Consider the following 21,951-nt stretch of genomic DNA (forward strand, 5'->3'; position numbering starts at 1 on the left):
TAGAAAAATTGGACTTTCTGAAAAATTTCTTGTAAAAACTGTATCTGGGCCTATAGGCAAACATTTAGACACTAAGTGAATATTAACACAGAGATACACCTGAGTAGTAATGACTGAAAAATTACATTACAGGCATACCACCAAACAGTCCAATCAGCAATCAAAATTAATGAATACTGAAGACCCTGCTTTCTTTTGCTTACTGGATAATTTTCAACACAGAACCATTCACACCACACCCCCAGAAACACTATACAAAATCCTACTATTTTTTTTTGCCAAATTACACAGTGTCCTAGAAACAAATCCATGTTGAGAGCCTCCAAAGCTGTCAGTAGGGCAACAAGAGCAGAGCCCTGTCGCAAAAGGGGAAAATATTGAATCATCCTAGAAAACTCTTCGAGAGGCTGTTTGTGCTGGCAGCCAGTCCTGGATTGCGCAAGGCAGCTTGAAAATACAGGAATGCGTGGCAAGCTCCTGCAGCAGGAGGATTCTGATTCCCAGGACCAGCCAAAACACTGAACAGCTCTCCCTCACTTCCACTCATCGCACCCTGACCCCTGAGCACCCACTGCAGGGTGACAGCCACAGTCTCCCCATCCTGCTGTCACCATCTACACCAAGGGGAAGCACATCCAGAGCCACTCACCCCTAAAGGCACACACCCTGCTCCCTGTTTTCCTGAATGAAGGCAAGCAGCCCTAATCCACCCAGCTGTCCCAGCCCAACAAAATACCAGTGGGATGCTGGCGCTCGCCTGAGGCTCCGCGCTCTTCTCACAGCTCATTTGTAAAGACCATTTTAGTACTGACTGAGGTTTATTTTTTATTTAAAGCACACAACAGTGCCAGTGGCAGTCAAGAGCTTCTGTCTGGGGCTTTGCCCTTTCATGCTTCTGTCCCTTTGTCACCTGCTTTGGGCAGCAGCGTGAATGTTCCACCAAGTTTATTTGGAGCTCCTCCCCATTTCTGAGACACAGCACATGAAGGAAAAAATGTTCATGGAACAAAGTGGGCATGCTTGCTAGATGCATTTTTCAGTGTATTTTTCCTTCTGAAGACTTTGATTAGCTTGTTTTAAATTATATTACGCAGTGAATAGCTGTCTTCAGGGTTTCTTTCCCATTCTGCCTTTACTATCCTGTAGTTTCCCCCAAAACCACTTTTATCTACAAAAAACTGCAAACAAAGCACACATTATAGGACAAAATCCAGTAATGGATAACACAAACATTATAGGACAGAATCCAGTAATGATAGACAAATGCCTGACTACTATGAACAGGTACTTAATATGGTGACTACTTCATATAAACATTGTTGTATGAACTAAACACAGCAGTGAGGCAGAGGTGCCAAATGCTTCACATAAAACTCGGGAAAATTCCCAAGGAAAGTACTTAAGTGTTGGGTTTGTTGTTTTTTTTTTAATAGAGAGACTTTATAAAAAAGTAATTACAAGTTTCAATTTTCTTTGTAAAGATTCAGCCATAACAATCACAAATAAATGTACAGTGGCTTAGCAGCACTCTCCATGATTTAGCATAAAACACAGTTTACATTAAGTGCAGGAAATACTGACATCCTCAAGCTGAACTGTGAAAATTAAGACTTTCTCATGGACCAGCTGATCAATTACAGGCACAACAGTTATAATGAGACCAGAAGTCTTGTTTTCACTATCATAACTTTTGCACAAGGAAAGAACTTCAGCAGATGCTTGAGGCTCAACCTCTCCTGCCCATTGTGGCATTTTGCAATTCACATGAAATTGGATGAACAAACAGACCAACTACATTGATGATGAATTTAATTTTGCATGTTATAAATTTTTGAACCTCATCAAAATAATTAAACAACAAATCTTGATTCAGATGCTGTGAGTGCTGAATAGGAGAAAATCAGCATAATCAAATTTGGCCAAATTCCAGTATGGTTAATTATGTTTTGCATATGTAAAACTTCTTTTCACCTAAATTGGAAAGAGCTATTTTTACTCACTTCTTGTACCCAGATGGTTGTGTAACATTGCTAGTACCACTGTAGTGGTTTTTTACATCCTAACCCCCAATGCAAAGATGCATTTCAGCCCATAGTCTTCTACTTATCATGAACTCACCTGCCATGCAATAAAGATAATTTTTTCCCCCCATTTTTAATCTCAGCTAAAAGCTTTCAATAATTTGAAGCATGCCAAGTAAAGCAATGCAAAATTATTACATCACAATTTACATCACTTATTTTTCCAAAAGGAAAGTATTACCTTTCCCAGTGGCTACACACATTGGGATCCTCCAGATTCAAAGACACAGCTGAACCCATCCAGTGGTACAGGAGTATGACAGAGAAGCCAAAAAGGGAGTTGAAGTGAAGAACCATCTTTCCAAAGAGGTGACTGTGAAGAAAAGAAAATAAAAATTAATACATTAATACCATACAGAATATAAACTAGCTAATAATGTTGACCATCTATAATCAACCTAAAGCAAAGGGTACTTCAAGGAACACACACCTGCTTGCCCAACAGCAGCAATACCATCCCCATTTGGGAAGAAGAAGAACAACCCAAACAGAGCAGTTTCACATGGGCTCAGCTGGTGGAAAAACTGCATCTCAGAGGTGCTGCTGTCCCCTCCAGCTGAAGCCACCCAGGCTGGGTGTGCTCAGCCAGGCTCTGCCCACTCTGAGAGCCAGAGCTGGGGTCTGGGATAAAGGCTGGCACTTGCTCAAGACCACAAGAGTGGAGAGCAACAGCACCAGGAGCCCTGCAAGTCCCTCGTTTACAGGAAGGATTTGTGCCTCCCAAGGTGCTCCCCATGGCCAGCACAGCCTCACATGTCACCCTGCACTGTCACTGCTCTTTAAACTTGGATCCCCAAAATTTAATTTTATTTATTTTAATTCCCCCTTCTCAGCTGGCTGTACAGTTTCTAAACAGAATAAATGCTCATTAAAAAAAAGCTGTGGTAGTGACATGAAGGTCTAAAAAGATTACCCTAACACTTTCAATAAACAAATTGTTTTAACTTTCGTGCTGAAACACTCTTAATCCAACTGGTCATTAATCCAGAAATACCAGAATGGGTGCTATTAACATGTAATTTATTTGTAATGACTTAAGCTACATTTCTGTTTCAGTGAACATCTGACCTTATTTCCTCACTTACACACCAATTCTAAAATTATACCTAATATAATATAATTACATTTTAATTCTAACATTATATACACATTAATTCTAACATATATGCTAACATTTATATGAGAGATATCTCATATAAATAAGATCCTTAAATCTAATCTGTAATATAATGAGAAAATAATTTCTAGCAAATATGTTTGACTTAGTATAAACATTTTTAACCAAGTAAATTAATCCAGAAATAGCAATTTTTTACTTTAAATACTATGGAACAGAATCAAGCAAATGACAGAAATTACTTTATTTTATGAGAAAAAAAGAACATAGGGCCATGGGGGAAAAAAAAGAGACAAAATAGTCTTACTTAACCCTTACTCCACAAGTCAGCACAAAAAAAGCTCACAACAAGAAACTATTACATCTAAGGTACCTGAGGATACAGAGATGATCCCATTTTGCTAAATTAATCTTGAAAAATCAAGCTGCTGAAAGATATTTCATGGTCTGTAACTATTTCTCTAGATGCAGCCAAGTAGTCTATATGCAGCTATTTAAAGAGCAGCTGTATTTTCAGCTAATAAATGCAGTGAAGTAGTGATTTCATTGAAAATATTCACTCTGATTAAGCGGACTGTAAATGGTATTTCCTTTTTTTTTTTCTTTTATTCTCAACTTCAGCAACTTTCCTTTTGCAGGATACATTTAACAAAATTTAAAATTAAAAAAAAAAATAAAAAAAAAAATTTGCATGAACCCCCTAGAGTAAAACTTGATTGCATTCCAGATCTTTTGCTTAATTATTAAGGAAAATCCAAACAGAAAATCAGTACAGCTGATTAGCATTGCTAAAGTGTTGATATTAGCAATAAAAGATGTAGATGACTCATTTAACTCTTGCTGCCTATGGTTTTCTCCAAGGAAAACTGCTCAGAGATTCACTTTTCATACCATATATTGCTCAAATTATCTCACCCAATAACACAAGAGTATTTTCATTATCTACATGTACATGGAACCCATAGTTAAAGTACTGAAAACGCTCATTTTCAGGAATGCCTTCCCTGTGTAAATTAGTCCATACATGACACAGAAAAATACCCAGCAAACTTAAGTTAAACCTTGGTGTTTCACCACCAGGAGTTCCTTCCACAACAGGACACTAAAATCTTACTGCCTGTTAGTTTTTTCTGCAGTATTTGAGGCAAAATATTTTGTTGACAAAGCTCTATCTTTATTCCTATTTCAGGCAGGAACTTTAAGGCAGGTGCAGTGTCTGTTCAGGTCAGATTTCTTTGTCTCCCTCAACTTTAACCCAGGCCCATTATTTAAAAATTTTAACAGGAAAGCAGTGCAACTTCAGAAAAGAACTGCAGAGTACTTCCCTAAATCTCTGTAAAATAATTTAGGAAATTAAACTTTTTCTCCATTTATTATAAAAAAATCAAGTAATCAATAACAATTATATTAAAAAATTAACTTATTATTGTAATTAATAATAAGCTCATTTTAAAATGGTGTCCCAGGTGTACAAAATATAATCCCATAAATTACAGGTACTCCCCTAAACATGTTTAAACTTGAGCAGCTACATGAATTGCATTTGTCTCACTAGTAAGCTGATGAAAAATCCTTTATGTGCACTACATAAACACAGTTAGTTAACCATTAATGCACAATATATGAGATTTTTTGGCACTTTCTCTGCCACTACCAACTGTGTTGTTTTTATTTGGTTTGGGGTTTGTTTTTTTTCTTTCCCCATGTAGTGTTCAGGATGAAAACCAGAAAAAGAACAAAACACTTAAATTAAAAAAAAATAAATAATAAAAACAAGCTTTTTTATGAGGTGAAAAATAAGACATGCTTACAAATTAATCTCACCACCCACCCACAGCACACCCACAGGCAAAACTGAGGGCACAAAGGGCACACAGTTCTCCCTCAGATTTATTGTAATCAAGGTAAATAAATACAGGTGGAACAGGGTGGGGAGGGCAGGGGAAGGTATGATGTACACTGTAAAATAATTGAAGGTTGCTCAAGGCTGCAAACAGATATTTTTTGGTCAGCAAAATCAAATGCTGCCAGAGAATTAACCAGGATTAGAACTGCATGAGGAACAGAGAATAGTACGACACAGTTGCTAACATGACATAATGGACCCAAGACCAAGGGAAATGCTGATGCAGCTTTCCCATTACTGTGGCAAAAGCATTTTTACCATTGATACATGAAAAATGCAGCAGGAATGGGCCATTTAGTTAGAAGACAAACTGCAGGGAAGTGAGAGCCTTTCGTACTCTGTCGTGGCATCTCAAAGGTTTTACAGCACTCAGTCCTGCCTTTCTGCAATGTTAAGGCACAGGGACATCAAAATGTTTTCTGAGCTGCAAACCCATGGGCTGTTCTTAACTGCACAGACATGGCATAAAACTGCATGTACAGCAAGTGCTACTTGAAAATAAATTTTCTCTTGGTCCACTGTAGTTTTCTTCAAATTTTGGACTGAATTGTAAACCACACAGTCATCTGTGCAGGGCCCCTTGAGGGTGTCCTTGCCTTCCCTCTCTCCAGAGCACCCCACACAGACTTGGTGACTGCAACCAGAAATTACAGCTCCACATGAGAAAAATGAGTTTTTCTAAATATTTTTTGGTGAAGAATTGTTTGGTCTTCCACTTCCTACAGAGCCTTTTCCGTAACACTCTTCACTCCAGAGGCTCAGCTCCCCTACCAGGGACACAATTTGCTTATAAAAATGTCTCTCTCACGACTGATGTCAGGCAGAGCAAAATCTGAATCTGACCTAATCTTGTCAATGATGATTAATCCCATGTTAGCTTCTGTGGAAAAAAAAAAAACCCACAACTGATTGCTTTTATCGATTACATTAGAGAATTAATGGATGAAGAGCAGAAGGCGTTTTCCCTTTGGAAATCAGTAAATCAGTTTGACACTTTGTCACATGAAATCTCACTCATAAAGGAAATACGAAATAACCTGAATTAGGAGCATTATCACACAGACCCTAGGCTGGCTGAAGATGTACAGTCACAGCAAATGGAAACTGACTGGTCTTTTCCCAAATCCTCAAAACATGTCACTCCAAAGGCAGAATTGACTGTCACTGTCACGGGGAGCTCAGGACAGACCAAGAGCTCAGGCAGGGCTGAGACTCTGCCTGACAGAAAATGTGTGGGATCTGCACAACCAGCAGGAGAGTTTGCTAGAGGATAATCCAATATCCTTAATAATCCAATAGCCCTTAACTCGAGTGCCCTAAACTTCCACACCCTCCATGATCAGAGATTGTAAGAGGCCTTCTTGATGCAGCTTAATCAGATCTGACCCTCTTCACTTGTGCTGCTTTTCAAACCTCACTGTGAAAGAGACTGGCACATCTGGAGAGTCCAAAGGTGCTGGAGATGGGCTAAGCAAGAGATGTGGGAAAAACAACTCATTTAGACTGGTGTCTGAAGAATAATCAAGTCAGAGGCTGAGTGTGCTGGAGCAAGTCTTCTTGATGGAGACAGATATGCTGCTACTTTTCTCATGTTACACTGCTAAGAAAAATAAATAAGTAATCAATAACCATTTTTCTTTGGTTATTAGATTAGATAATTTTTATTTTTCAGTCTCTAATTATCAGAGGCTTCTAAAAAAATTAGGTTTATGTAATCAAAATGTTTGTCTGTGTGTTGTGGCCTCATGCACAATAACTTGTAATTTTATCGGTCACTTAAACTGGAAGCAAGAGAGGGGAAGAAGTCTTGAATTGTGGAGTTCCAGAGAATCCAGGGATAATGCAAAAGTCTGGAGGAAACCAGGCTTTACTTGCCCTAAGTGATGGAACTACCAGTTTTGAAAGCTACAGCATCAAGTAATACTCTAATTTCACAGAATGCATCTCTCTACCATTCCTACTAAATATAAATGCAATAATACTTGACCTGATCTTAAATAACAGAGAGCACCTTTCAAACTATATTAAAACTCTAAACAGGAGTAAATTTTGGAGTTAAACTGTATTTTTTAGGGTTTTTTTCCCCTTAAACACAAACATTTTCTGGTGGAAACCTGGAGAGGTTGGGAGCGGTCACACTGCACATTGTTTTGTAAGCATCAAACAACCTCTTGGATTGTAATTACAAGCACAGAATGAAATAAGGTAGCTGCAAACATGGGAGGAAACAGAAATCTTCACCACCCAGCAATTATGTGGATTTGCACTAGTAATGCCACGTGGTTCCAGGTGGAATGGGTGGCTGGATAGCATGGATCATGCTGCAGCACAGACCAAAAGCACAGGAATATTGCAACAAGGTCCTCAAGGACTCTGTCCTTCCCTGCAGAACACTCAGCAGTATCTATTACTGCAAAAGATCACATGAGAGTTTCCTCTAGGAACTGTCCTCTTGAAAAACAAGATTCTCTTTGGCCCATGACTTCACCTACTGCCATTCAGTGGGAGTTCTGTAAGCTGGTAAGCTGGCAGGGACCATATATCCACTTATCAGTCCTCTTCTCCCTTGAATTAGCATTAAAAGGGCAGGAAAAGACAGTTCAGTGGAAGTCAAGTCTGCACAAGGCAAGGAGGCATGGTAAAGACAAATGCCAGCATGCCAGATACTCTGCAGATGGACTCATTATTATTCCTCAGAGGAAGGCTGCCAAACATCACAAACATGGGGTCACTTCACTGTAGCTTTCATTATCTGCTAAATTAGGGCCCTTTCACTTGAAAGTATTTCCTTTTTTTTCAGGCAGACAGGAAGTATAGGTGTTGAACCACACAGGTTACCTATAGCCCTTGGTATTGTATGTTTAAAGATTATTTCCATGGGGAACCAGCAGGATTAAGCTGTTAACAAAAACCTTTTGGCTAAATACGGTTCCCTTTTTCCTTTTTTTTTCCACCCAAGTGAAAATTTACCAAATAAAGACAGTTAAAGCTGTGTAGACTCCAACCCAAATTTTCTGAAAAGCACACTTTGAGAAGATGAAATAGCACCTTGAACATAAATCCTGATTTGCTTGTTTGACACAAGACATTTCAGGTGAAACATAAAAAACTATGTCCATACACAGATGGCACCTCTCAGCCCTAGGCATCTTTCCCAGGGTGGATGTTGGGAGCTAACAGTTAGTTCTCAGCAGAAATTGCAAATGTCATGTAATTTAATAGAGTCTATACAGTATAGGGTTGAGATAAAAATCACAAAGCCCTCTTCTTTTTACCCCCTCCTCTCCCTTTCTTTTCTTTTTAAATGAATATGTTTTAAAATATTTTTTCAAATAATGTATTCCATACTGAAACACCTCTTTCTATTAACCTCAGGTCTATTTTAGTGGTACAGGTGAAGACTTTAAGTAAAAATGTCTGACTGCATGTGTTTAAGGAGAATTATTTCTGAAATTAGGTATTACTAGCATGTATGAAAGCTTTATTGAAGAGTTACAGGATAAAGATATCTGTATCAAATTTTTGTCATAGTCCCTCAGCCATATACCATCTAGATTTCTGATATTTAATTTTTTTTTCCCCCTAATGGGAGTCATAAAAAAGGCACACTGCACATGGATGTAACTGTGAAAACTCTGTGGTTACTGACAAGCTGCCTGGGACAATCCTGTGGTTGCCTAAATACACCAATGCCCTGGTTCCACTGCTGTGGAAATTACCATTCATGGTTTTACCCTCTCCTGAACAAAGTTTCTGTGACCCCTCTTTTCCTATTACCAGCCTTACAGACACCGTGTCACTTCCAGTTTATTGCCAGGATATAAAAGAGTACAATCAAAGGACTCAGTTACTTCAGCTTCCTATGCAATTTAGGATCAATTTCAAATGTGCCCACCTTCATTTAAAAGTCTTCTGCTTTTCAGCCCTCTTCAATGACAGCCTCTGTTTCCTTCCCTCCCCCATCACATGCATGTTCTCTTTTTCCACATACATTTTCAACATACATTAGATTCTTCCTTTTCCTAGACACAGCCCCTGTTATCACTGGCAAAATTCTTCAGTCTGCAGCTCCCTGCACTTGTCACAGCCCTTCACTGGACCCTTTCATTATGAAAATCAGACATATGAACTGCTGCATTTGTTTATAATTTCTAGCTGCTAACAGGATGCTATAACTCATGAAAAAAAATTTGCTGGCAACTCTGCTTCAGTACCTTTGTCCTTGTAAATCATCTAGTGAAATGCCATTTTGCATGTAACACCCAGCAGAAAATAAAGTTGTCCTTCCAGCTAGCTCCCGTTTTCATGATTTACACAAAGCATTACACTCCTGTAAATCTTTATCACAGCTCACAAACTTCACTTTTCAAATGATCTCCTTAAAAAAACCAAAATTAATTAATTCTGATGCCATTTCCCCTTAACAGCTTCTGAAACATTTCAATGCATTACAGATCAGTTTTTCCGCCTCCAACAATCAAAGCATCTGTGATTCACTGCACAAAGCCTCACATGCCCCCACCACCCTGCAAAGAAAATTCAAAACATTTTAGCAGAAGAATAGGGAACGCAAAAGTGTTTCCTTTGACAGTTCATTCGCTCACTTCTATCTTTTATTTTGGTTATTTTCAGAGGTTGGAATGCTACTAGCACTCAAAGGAGAAAATGGAAGAACAGGATTCAGAACCAAAAAGTGACTGGTTAATTCTAGTTTTTTAACAAACCCACAATTAAAGGGATAAATCCTATCTTTATTTAAGTCTTGAAGAACTTCTGCCTTGAAGAACTTTCACAGGGATTACAACACAACCTCAAGAGGCCTACAGAGTGAGGAACATGCAAAAAATGTAGTTTTCACAGTAAACTGGCTTAAACACATTACATCCTCCACAAACATTAATACAAACTTAAACCCATGTTTGCAGTTGTGGAATTCTAGTACTTAGTCTCCCTGTCTGCCAGCAGAGAAAAAAATAAAAAATTCCTGGGGAGAAATCCAACTTTGCCAGGTGCCAGTGGTGTCTGCAAGTTTTCTGCACACTGAGGATATAAAATGTGCAGGTGAATGTACACAGGCAGAAAGTGGTTCAATACACTCCCTACAGTATCACTTGAAGTTGTAGGGTATGATGCTATGCTTCTGTGAATAAATAGAACCTCCAAGAAATAAAACTGCTACCAATGCTTGTGGCAGGCAGGAAAAAAGCAAATTCTTTCTAAGAATGATTAAGTAAACAACTTTGTGTTTTATGCCTTTTACACTAACAGAGTAATTTCATATAAAAGCTTCCTGTTCAGATTTATATCAGTATCATTTTTGTCTTACCATAAATTTTAGGGCACCTCAGATCATTAAATTATTGAATTAATTAAGTCTAATGATGAATCAGAGGCCTTTTTAAAAAGAGTGCCCAATACATCAGTGGAAGGAATTAATAACAGAAAATGCCTTAGATGCTTCAACAATCAGAAGACAACTTTTTTAGGTTATCAAGAAAGTTTCTCTAATATGTTAATTGACCTGCTGCTTAATTCAGTTGAGGGCAACATACTTTGAACCCAGAAGAATCAAGACCACATTTTTAACAACTTGAATACAAGGCCCTAAATCCCACAAAATATTATCCTTCAGGACACAAGCTAACTTCTTTTAGCCAGCACCTCTTTGCAGTGTGCAAAAGGACAGCAGTAGCACAACCACATATTTGTCATACAGAAATGGTCTGTTCATATCATTGTCTGACAAAGCACCTTTAGTAACAAAGCACCCTATTCAGAGATCTAATTTTTGCAGACATTTGTATGCCAAATTAAAAAAAAAAAAAAAGAAAAAAAAAAGAAATCTCTATGATGGTGGGTTTAATGAGGTACTCTGTTATTCTCTGTAATAAAAATTAAACGAGAGAGAGACAGAATTCTTCAGCTTAATTGCCACATCTGTTATTAGGCACTTTACTTTGATTGACTGGAGTGTATGTGTCAGAGACTGTGCCAGAAAACAGGCAAACTTTGTAAAGTAGACTTATAACTTATAGCCCAACTGGCACTAGCAGCATCTCTGTTACAGCTTCTGCTGCCTCTCAGTTAAAACTACAGGAACGTTGGCCTTGGTTCAGTCATTCATTATAAATTGAACCAAGTATTTTAAATTATACCTCCTTTTTTTTTCTTTTCTTTCTTTCTTAAAGGTAAATTAAAAGCAGCCCCTGTTTTCAGAAGGAAGAACAGTGGTTATCTTAATGTCTGAATGTGTCATCTCTCATTAATGGATGAGAGAGACATAAACAACTGAAAATCTGGAAATTGCACCACATGAAATTTCACATTCAGCATGCATTTTCTGCTGCTTTATTTTGCCAGCAGGTGAGCAGAGGGCTGAGGGGACAGTGACAAACAGCACAGCATTTGCAGAGTGACTGGACAATCACAGTGAAGGAGCTCCTAGGAAGAGCAAAAATGGAATGGACAGTCTCCTCTGATCTGCATGGAAACTTGGATAAAACCTGAACTCAGTAATTGCCTTTCTCTGAAATCCACCTATCATGACACCTGGTGAAAACCCCAGCTATTCTGAGCTAGCCAATAACTGGTTGTATGACCAGCTGATTTTCTTTTGGCTCTAGAACCCAAACTCTTAGCATCTACTGTCCTGACATAGCAAAATGACACTTTCTCCCTCAACTAATTTTTTTTTTTTTTCCAATTTCACACAGGCTTTCTACCAAGAGCACAGAAATGTATGTTGCTATTGTAAGCATGAAGACAGACAGGCCAGCTGCAGTATTGCTGAAAACTGCTTTTCATCCACTTCATCCAGTAAGGAGCAAGGGATTATTTGACCTTCCTTACCAATTTTCTCTGCTGCCCCAGAGAGTGCAAAGAAAGGTAAAAGTATGTGTGGAAGAGCAACAAAAACTGCACCAATATCCACTGCATCTGCTCCTGAAAGGCAGAAGGATGCTGCTGTGCTGGAAGCTGAAGCAAAGCTGTCCCCCATGGGCTGGGTGAGCGATGGGCACTTGGCCTGACCCAACCTGTCAGCTGCCCACTGAACTAATCCATGTATAAATCTTTCTTCTCTCTGGAGGGCAGATTGGGACACTCTAATTCTCCTCCTCCAGGAGAGCAAGTGACTGTTTTTTGGAAGGAGTCTGCCCCAATGGGTGAGACAAGCCAGGGCAGATGCTCTTTGTCACTGGCTGAAGGTTTGTGTTGTGCCCTCAGGAGTTCAAGGCTGCTCCATGCTACAAGGGGGTCCAGAAAGTTTCCATGTGGCTCTCTACTTTGAGGTCTCTTCTTTTGCAAATACCTGTTTTCCCTCATCCTAGTGAATGCAGCAAAAGATAGCACTCACTTAAGCACATTTCTTTTTAGATACACATTATGTAATAATCTCACATACAGCATTTTAATTGACATAACTCCCTACAAGATATACAACACTTCTAACACCGCAAGGCCATTTTTTTCTCTTTGTTAAGAGGCTACTCTTAATAACCACACTGTACATGGAAAGTATTCGACTCCAGTCTGTCTAAGTGTTTCATCTTGTTTCACAAAACCACTCAACAGCAGAGCTGAAAACAGAATTTAGGTCTGCTACTCTCCATTTTCAACCCACCCTCAGGACCCATGTCTCCAGTTTGATACTCTGCCACAATGGCAATGACATGAGCATCATGGTACCAATTGGGTGTAGCAAATCAGGAAATACAAACTTCTGGGTCCTAAACATTTACAAAGGACTGACTACACCCAATGTCACGACTGAGAGAATTTTTTTTTTTACAGATTTGGGACACCTCTGAAGAGGCCAATAATGCCTTCTTGTCAGTCTGTTGTTCCACTTCTTTGTTTTTCCCATTGGTGTTCTTGTTGAAATCAGCAATGAAGGAAAACACACACATATGCCTACGAGAAAACATCAGTGTAATAAAGCTTTGCTATTTCGCTGGAGATAGGCCATGCAACAAAAAGCAGGGTAATTTTCGGAAGTCTATTGAGAGACTCCCACAAGAGAAGGAGATAAAGTAAGTATCTAGAAGGGAGGCTTGAGAAACATTACTCAGTGGCATTAGACATTTTTGGAGTGATTGCAATGGATTTCTACTTAATTCCAAAAAACCCCCTTGTGCAGACCAAGAGGCAGCATCAGTAAACCCAGGCTTTCTTCACAACTAGTCTCATTGCTAGATGAGAAAGGGCATTTCCTCCCTGCATCCTGACACTACTTCAGCAAGCCAGCCAAACAAAAATGTCTTTTCTGAAGTTGATCCACTGTCAAAATGCGCACAGAAAGGTTGGCAATCTGCAAAAGCACAAAAAATCTTCTCCTGCATATTAGTGGTGCAGACCAGAACCCCAAACCACTGCATCCTTTGAGGTTCACTTACCATGAATGCATATCCTGGCTGTGATTATTCATACATAATGCAAATTGGCATGAACTAGTGTTCAGCAAGAAAGAATGAAGCATATCTAAAACAAGCATTAATGTTGCAGAGGAACAATATTGTTCCAGAGATGAGATTAAGTCTCACAGCTCTCTGAAATGGGTTATGGAGATGGAAAAATCCACTGACAAGAAGAGGGGATACTTAAAATAAGAAAGCTTCTCTCTTGCTGTGTTTTTGTTTTACTATTTCAACGACTACTCACCCAATCTCCTTACTCAATAATTAAAAATGCAATCTTTTCTGGGTTCAGAGTTTAAACAAGTTCCCTGGAAGTAGTGATATTTTTTCTTCAGCACCATCTTCTTTTTTGAAGTGATGGTGGCCTGTGGCATACCTGCAGAGCAGAATCTGCAGTGTGTAGACCCTTTAATCCAGACCAACCCTAAAGCACAAAGAGCACCGTATGTATTCTCAGCAGAGTCCATCACAGTGCTGGCAATTCTGCTTTTGTCTAAAAGAAAATTTAATTATCTATTAAAAGAAGCCAGTTGTTCTGGCTTTGGTGGAGGCAGCCTTGGTACATTTGGATGACACAGATGTGTGTGTCTTCACAAAACCTAAAATGCATCAACAATGGGTCTGGCATCATGAACTTTCACCCCAGTTACTCTGGAAGTTCAGTGATCTCACTTGAGTCACTCCTGGTTTACTAAATGCAAGTAAGAAAACTGGATCCTCTGTACAGTTACTCTTTTTATTTTAAAATGAATGAAACTAGCTAAATTTATTAATTAAAAAAAACAAACAAACAGAAATTACATTCTTTGCAGTCTGATAAAATCTTCATGAACTCTACCCCTCTATTTAAAATGCACATTTCAATCTCACTGGCAGGTACCCTTCAGAAACAGTTGTTATCTGCAGTATCAGTCTGGGGAAGGGGGCGAAAAAAAATGAAGACGAAGGAGAGGAAAAAAAAAAAAAAAAAGATTAGAAGATCAAGTTACTCTTCACTTCCAAACAAGCCCGGCCACAGCTGTACATCAGCTTCCGAGCAACTGCTCTACAAACACACAACAGGGCTTCTGTCTTCCCACAGGGTTTGCTCGGGTCACCCGCATGTGGCGTGGATTAAAAAGGCAGGAAAGCTCCATTACGGAGCGAGCAGAGCCACGAGTTAAACGGGGGAGCCTTGGTGCTGCTGGTAAATATCCTGTCCTGTGCTCCATCCCGAGGGGGCTCCCCCAGATCCGGAGGAGCCCACACACAGCCCTGGAAAAAAGAGGCCCAAATCATCATTCTGCTTCCGTACTTTCACTGTCTAAGCAGGAAGAAGTTGGGAGGGAAGGTGAGAGGAATGACGGGTTTGTCTTTGCAGACAAGCTGTAGGGTCTGCTGGTAAGATGCAGCTATCAGTGAGAGACAACAGAAACAATGGGATGGATTCCACTAAAAGATGAAAGAGGCACTGAAAGAGCACCATGAATTCCACAAGAGTCAAGAATTAAGAAGGGATTATGCAGTGGGGGGAAAGGTATCCCAGGTATCAGGCGTTCCGGGAAGCCTGTACCTCTCAGGTACCTCAGTCTATGGGGAAAGAGAGAAGGGACAAGTGGCCGGGAATTAGGATAAAAAGGAGGCTGCGCCCTCCAAAAATTTGAGAGACCCCAGGGGAATGCCCCATGGCCTCTCTCCCTTTATTCGAATAAAGAAAAAGGACTCCTCTGTCTCCTTTTTGGACATAAACCTCTAGCGTTTGTAGATTAATTTTCCTGACAAAGGAGACCAGAGAGTTAAGAGTGGTTTTCATAGGCAAAAAGAGGATATGAAAGAGGCAGCCTCTGATTTTCAGTGGTGACAGTGATGGATTCAGGCAGCCTGTGCAGATTGTGAGATTTTTCTTATGGTGGAAAACAGCAAAAAGGAAAAGTGACACACAGCACAGTTAGGGAATAAAGCCAAACCTCTTTGCAGGGTGTGATCAGTAACTCTGGCCATCATCAGGTGCCACCTCTCATGTGCTGCAGAAGTCACTGCAGCCCTCAAGGCTGCAAAGGCAAACCAGCTGTTTTTAAACAAATACATTTCTAATTGAAGAGCTCTCCACTCCAACTGCTGTGTCCTATTTACTCGCTAGATTTCCAGCCCTGCTGCCTTTGGGACCAAGACTGCAACAGCTCACAACCTGTCAGGGATATTTCTTCGTGTATCAAGTGCTCTTGAACCCTTTGAAGAGGGTTTATAAATCACCAAACAGATGTTTCCCACAAATACACACAGCCATTATTTGTGCTGAACTTCCAGAGATCATAAGATGTGTGTATTGACAGACCAATGTGGTCCAAAATTTTGTAAACACTTTAGGAGACTAAAACTCAGCTACACATGTACAAAAGCACACAGAAGGAAGCAATGGAGCGAAGAAGCAAAGGAAGAGGAAGATCCACTTGGCCTGTTGGCATACTCCGTCTTATTCCCACTAAGTCTGCTCTGAACACTGTGTTACATGTGTTTTGCTGATTCCTGACAGCAGCTTCTAAAAAAACATAAACAAATCAATTATGTCATTTTGTACTTAAAACTTAACCAGACCGTGGCATGTGCATACACACAAACACACATGTCTTTTTATTTTTTATTTTTTTTGGAAAACTTGCAAGTGCTTCCAGTGTGTTCACATTCTCAGGGTGATCAAGCTTGGTCTGACTATTGGCTTTTGGAGGATCTGATGCCAGTCAGCCGTGCATAATGGGCTCTTTGTCTCACTGTCACATGAGCAGCATTGTGTTACAATCATTGTCACTCCGGGCTCAAACTGCAAGGCATGCTTTCACACAAAACACTCACTTTGGGGGCTCCTTTTGGCAGAGCCCTGAGATCGAAAACTCTTTTGCTGCACTTTAGTTAATCAGCCCAGCAACGCTTAAACTTTAAAAGTCAGGATTCAAAAGCCCTCATCCAAATCAACCGATTATGAAGCTTCTCTATGGGCCACACGAAGAGCAGGGCAAGTAACGTAACATAAGCATCATTTATTTAAATCACTTTAAATCGCTTTTCCTAGACCCTATGACAGCAGACAGTTGTGCTCCAAATAACACAACGTGGGGGATGGGAAAAAACCCAAAAACCCAAGTCAAAGTTATCTCCACCTTGAATATTTTTCTCCTGCACTTCAGAAAAATGCTTGCAAGATAAAATCAAAACATTTCCACAGGACAAAGACAAGTAACTTACCAGGTGACAATGTTATTTTACTACTTGCTCTATAAATCCTTTAAATTCCCCAAGAACACCCGACCTCTCCCCTGCCAAAAAAAATTCTGAAAAATACATAGACAAGACTTCCGTACAGGAGGAACTTCAAAAGTTGCTTTAAACATGCTGAACTCATTGAAACCCTGCACGGATGTCTCCGCTTTCATTCATGGAAAGTATTCTCACAGGGCTGAGACCAAACCATGTTAAGAACAACATCCTCCTGCCCGTACTGTCTCTTGAAAAAATTTGTACTGGAAATTTTTGTCTTGTACAGCTACTCTTGAAATACAGCACTCTGAAGAGGACTGACAGGACCTAACCCTGAAGGAAACAGGCACTGTGTGGGAAGAATTCATGACATAATGCCTGTGATGTGCAGAAAACTTTGGGAAGCAATGGCTTCTTCCCGGAAGAAATGGGCTGTGCACGGAACAACAAGCTACCAGCTCGTGTACCATCTTCTGTCCAGCACATTCTTCTTTCCTTTGCAGTCCATCAAAGTAACGTAACTTCTTCTGAGCCCTGGTTTGGTGTTCCACCCTAGTACTGCTCATATGTGTGCCAGGTACCCTAAGCACACACATCCTTCCTCTGGATCAATTTTCTTTATTAAGCAGCCTGAGCCAGTCTTCCTCCCTCTCTACACCCTCCAACTGCAGACCCTTCCAGATGAGCACTGCCCGGGAGAAACATCACCACGATGGGTCAGGGCCACCCTGACTCTTGCCTGGACAATTCCACCCAGACCACAAACCCTTGATGGTCTCCTCTTGTCCAGCCTGACAAATTCACCTTCTGCATCATCCTAAGGTCATGACTTCTCTGAGATGCCCTTTGCCTTTCATGGTCTCTTCCCATAGCCAGCATTTCCAGTACTTTTCAAGATGTTGACCCTTTGTTTGGTGAGGCCTTGGTTCCAGCCATCATTGGCAAGATACTGGTACCACAGAGAAATAGTTCCTCACCATTTCCTATCTGAAAAAGAGCTATTATTAATCCCTTTAAATGTATGAACTTCCACTGACTTTTCACGAAGAAGAACGTGACTTTAACTTGAAACCTGTCTTTGTTATTTCATTGTCTCCTTATTTCCTCTTGCCTTTTGTCTTGGGGTTTAGATCACAAAAGGCAAGATCATTTTTTGCTACTGTTCTTCTGTTGTGTAACTCCTGCGGCTGCAGGGGTGGACACTAGAACCATACAAGCTGCAGCTCTTTGTGCCAGTGATCCTAATTCTAAAATGACATACTAATATGAAGTCTTTCAATTTCTTTGAAAAAAATAATTTTGCACACACTTGCACCCCTGTGTTCAACAGAAATGATCTGGAAGGCTGAGAAGGCTGTTCTTTTACAGCAACAGAAAAACAAAATTAAATTTCTTTCCTGAGGCCACACAGCAAGTCAATCTCAAAGTTAAAATCATGTTTTTTGCTGTATCTTCTCATTGTCTTGCACATCAAAAGACCTCAGAATTAATATCTCACTGCTGACTATGAGTAATTAATCAGATACAAAACACTGATAAAACTGGAAGAGATGGCTGTCCACATTTTAATATAAACCTAACATGTACATCCAAAGGCATGAACCACAAATCCTTACACAGGCAAAACATCAATTAAAGGCCAGACAGTTTGAATGGGTTAATTAACATGAATGCTGACACAATCAATAAAGCTATTCCAGTAAAGCAAATCCCGCCCCAGAATATTTCTCCTAGTTTTCTGACAGATGGCTTTGGATGATACATACTCTTTTCATAAGTAAAAAAAAAAACAACAACCCTCATTTGGAATAGCAAGACACAGATTCTTCACACAGATGAAAAAATACTGCAGTTATATCTACATTTATGCTATGCTGACTGAAGCATATGAAGTCAGTACTAATTACTGACAAAATAATCTGTTAATATTAAAAATCAGGATCAAATTCCTGGCAGTGAGTCAGTACCATAACTGCTACATACTGAAATTTGATTCCACTGGCATCATTCATCAAGGAAGACACCACTTAACAGGAGTAAGGATGTAAGAACTTTGTCATTTCACTACACCATTCCTGTCCATACCTGAAGAAACACTACTCATCAACACTGTGTTCCATTAAAATAAATTAAAAAACTAAATGGGATCACATCCATCTTACAGCACTGTCTACATAACTTTGGGTTTTTTAAAGCAGTATATCTTTGGTTAGACTAAAACTGTGTCACACACACAAAGAATTTGTTTTTTACCTTCCTCAAAAGACACCTGCTTCCCCTAATAAGAAGTGAAAATGCTTAGACTAGAAAAAGTGATGTAGAAAAACCACACAAAACTCCTGCCAAGTAATCGGAATATAAATTCAAGGGATCCTTACCAGCTGCAGTCAAAAGCCCACTCCAAACTCTGCTAGATGTTAATCAAACTTAAGTATGTTAATGCACAGTTCCTGTGTTCTTTGCATAGATGACTTAATTGCTTTTGTTAACTGCACTTGCTTCCTTAGGGGGTGCATGTACCCGTACAGCTGAACAGCTGATTGTGGAAAACATGGTTATGCAAGTCACCAAAGGACTGTTCACTTGGCTAAACCCTTCTGCTCACCTCAAAACAACTCATTTAACACTAGAACACAGGTCCTCCCACTCCCACCCCACCACTCCCACTTAAAATGATGGCATTAGCTATCCAAGTAGACATTTAAATGGTAAAATTTATATAAAAAGGGCTGAGGCATCTCTCCCCCACCCCTAACACAAGGGTAGTACAGTTTCTGTCTTTAGGGACTTCAAGACACAGCCAGCCGTGCCCCTGCAGAACTGTGCCACATCTGGACCGTTTTACCACCTGATACACCAGAAAAGGGCAAATCTATTCCCAGGGAAATTAAGTAGACATAGCCAGCTGACTTCACACAGGTCACTGAGCTGCCCGCAGTTTAGATTTTTTTTGCCAGATATGGACTATAATCATAGTCCACATCTGCCAAATGTGGATATATCTCCAATGTCCATAGGATACAAATTCCGTAGCCACTCCTGTGAACTGCTCTTTTCTGTCAGAGACTTGTAACACTCCAGACTTACAACCACACACTAAGGAGCAAAGCACAAAGCCATGGCACCTCCACAGAGGCCAAAACTAATACGATGCCACTGATTCACCCCCTGTGGGAGCAGCACACATTTAAATTTGATTGTGTGACGAGGCCACATGGTTGGCTGTGTAAGAAAAATTAAATGAAGTTTATTACATAATGTGCCATATATTGATGCTGTGCAGGTGCATGAGTTACATAGGCAAATAAGTAGAAACTTGGTCCTAAATTACAGTTTGTCCAGCTTATTAAAGATCTGAAGCACACCTGCCCAGCTGGTCTCTCTGATTTGAGATGGGAAATCAAACTAGACATGTTAATATGATTTCATTTGTAGGATCAGTAAGTAGAAAGCAATACAGTTATTTGGCCACCCAGCCTGGTATTTTCCTAAATTCTGTCTCCAGCTCAGATAGTTGCATCCCCACTCCCTCCACTTCAAGAAGAACACACATACCTAATTACATATGCTTTCCTCCAAGTATTGTGCTGTTGGGCACAAATACCATTTAGGGATGTTGACAAGGCAACTGAAGCCAGCTTTCAGTTTCAGTCTCACATCAGACATGCTACTCAATCAAAGAACGCAAGACTTTTCAGAAAAGATCTGCAGCTTATCTGCTGGGAAACAAATGCTACTCTCCAGACTTGTCTTTTTGGTTTTTTGTTTTTTGTTCTTCCAAGATGCTGGATAAAAACATTTTTCCTATAGACAGTCATTATGTTAATCAGCTTTCGAACACACTGCTGCCAAAGCTCAGTTACCAACTTGATAAAATAATCTATGAAGCATCTTCTATACTGATGACATGTTCCAAGTGAGGTTTTAAACTCACTCTACAGTGAGAAGTTGGTACTTTGGAAAAACTTCAGAGCTGTATGTGATTCTTGGAAATGCATGCTCACTTTGACTACTTTTCAGTACTCAATGATTGGCAGCAACATTTAAGTAATTAATAAGATTATCAAAAGCTCTCCATTCCCAGCTCATTCGAGGAAAGGCAGCTGAGTATTTTTCCTAATTGATTTGTGCCTACATTTCCAGATTGAACCTACTCCTTGGCTGAAAGACAAAATAGGAAATGTTTATGCTACTATTACTGTCGCCAAAAGAAAATCTGTGCAGGATACCACACAACTGAGAATTTCTCTAGGCAGCTTCTGCTGAGAGACATATGCTGGAACGGAATCAAGGTATTAAACAGATGTGCATTTTCACGTGCAGGTCACGCTAATTTACATCTATACACAAGCATCCCTCTATTCCAGTGCGTACATTCGCTCCAATCTCTGCTCACGACTGCCAAAAGCCTTCCGCGAAAACGAAGCATAACCTTTAAAAACAGACACTTAACGGGAAAAAAAGAAAAAAAAAAAAAAAAAGTGCTCTGAAGAGAAGCTGAACCGACTCGTCCACTCTCGGGACCGCAGCAGCTCTCCCGCATCCCGCCCCACCATCCTGTCACCCCGCACGAACGCGGGGACAAACACGCCTGGATGCTCTGCAAAGGCGGAGGCACCGCGGTCGGCTCCGCATCCCACCCGCTGCCCGAAGGATGCTTCTGCCGAGGGAAAACCCCGCTCCGGGAGCGATGCCGCCTCACCCCAGCTTCCTCCCCGAGGCTGCCGCACCCGGCACCTGCGGCCGGGACGGGACGGGACAGGACAGGACGGGACGGGACGGGACGGGACGGGACGGGACGGGACGGGACGGGACAGGACAGGACAGGACGGGACAGGACGGGACAGGACGGGACAAGTCCGGTCTGTGCCTACCTGTCCCGCGGGCGCCCTCCCCGTCCGACGGGCCGCCGGGAGCCACCGCCGGGAGCCACCGCCGCCGCCGGGACTTGAGCGAGGGGCGGTGAGAGCGGCGGGGCCGGCGGGGATCAGCCCCTCCTCCGCCGGCCCCGGACCGCCCCCGGCCAGACCCACAGACACTTTTAACCGCTTCCCCGCGCTCCGCTCGCCACTCTCGCTCGGGCCGCCGTGCCGAGCGGGCGCTGTCTCCCCTCAGTCCCGGGATCGCTGCCCTCAGCGGGCGCTGCCTTCCCTCAGTCCCGGGATCGCTGCCCTCAGCTCACATGCAGGCAAAGTGCGAGCT

General features: G+C 40.9%; 1 protein-coding gene across 1 annotated transcript in view; it reads right to left on the bottom strand.

The window, feature by feature from the left end:
• MEGF10 (multiple EGF like domains 10) overlaps positions 1-21,684 on the bottom strand; it is an 86,168-nt gene extending 64,484 nt beyond the window's left edge. Inside the window, exons 1-2 of the mRNA XM_015615404.1 lie at positions 21,624-21,684; positions 2,263-2,394 (exon numbers count right to left, since the gene is read on the bottom strand). Of these exons, the coding sequence (XP_015470890.1) occupies positions 2,263-2,378 (116 nt within the window). The 5' untranslated portion in view covers positions 2,379-2,394; positions 21,624-21,684. The remainder of the gene's footprint in view (positions 1-2,262; positions 2,395-21,623) is intronic.
• Between the last annotated feature and the right edge of the window lie 267 nt (positions 21,685-21,951).

The sequence above is a fragment of the Parus major genome, chromosome Z, assembly GCF_001522545.3.
Source record: "Parus major isolate Abel chromosome Z, Parus_major1.1, whole genome shotgun sequence".
NCBI classification, from domain to species: domain Eukaryota; kingdom Metazoa; phylum Chordata; class Aves; order Passeriformes; family Paridae; genus Parus; species Parus major.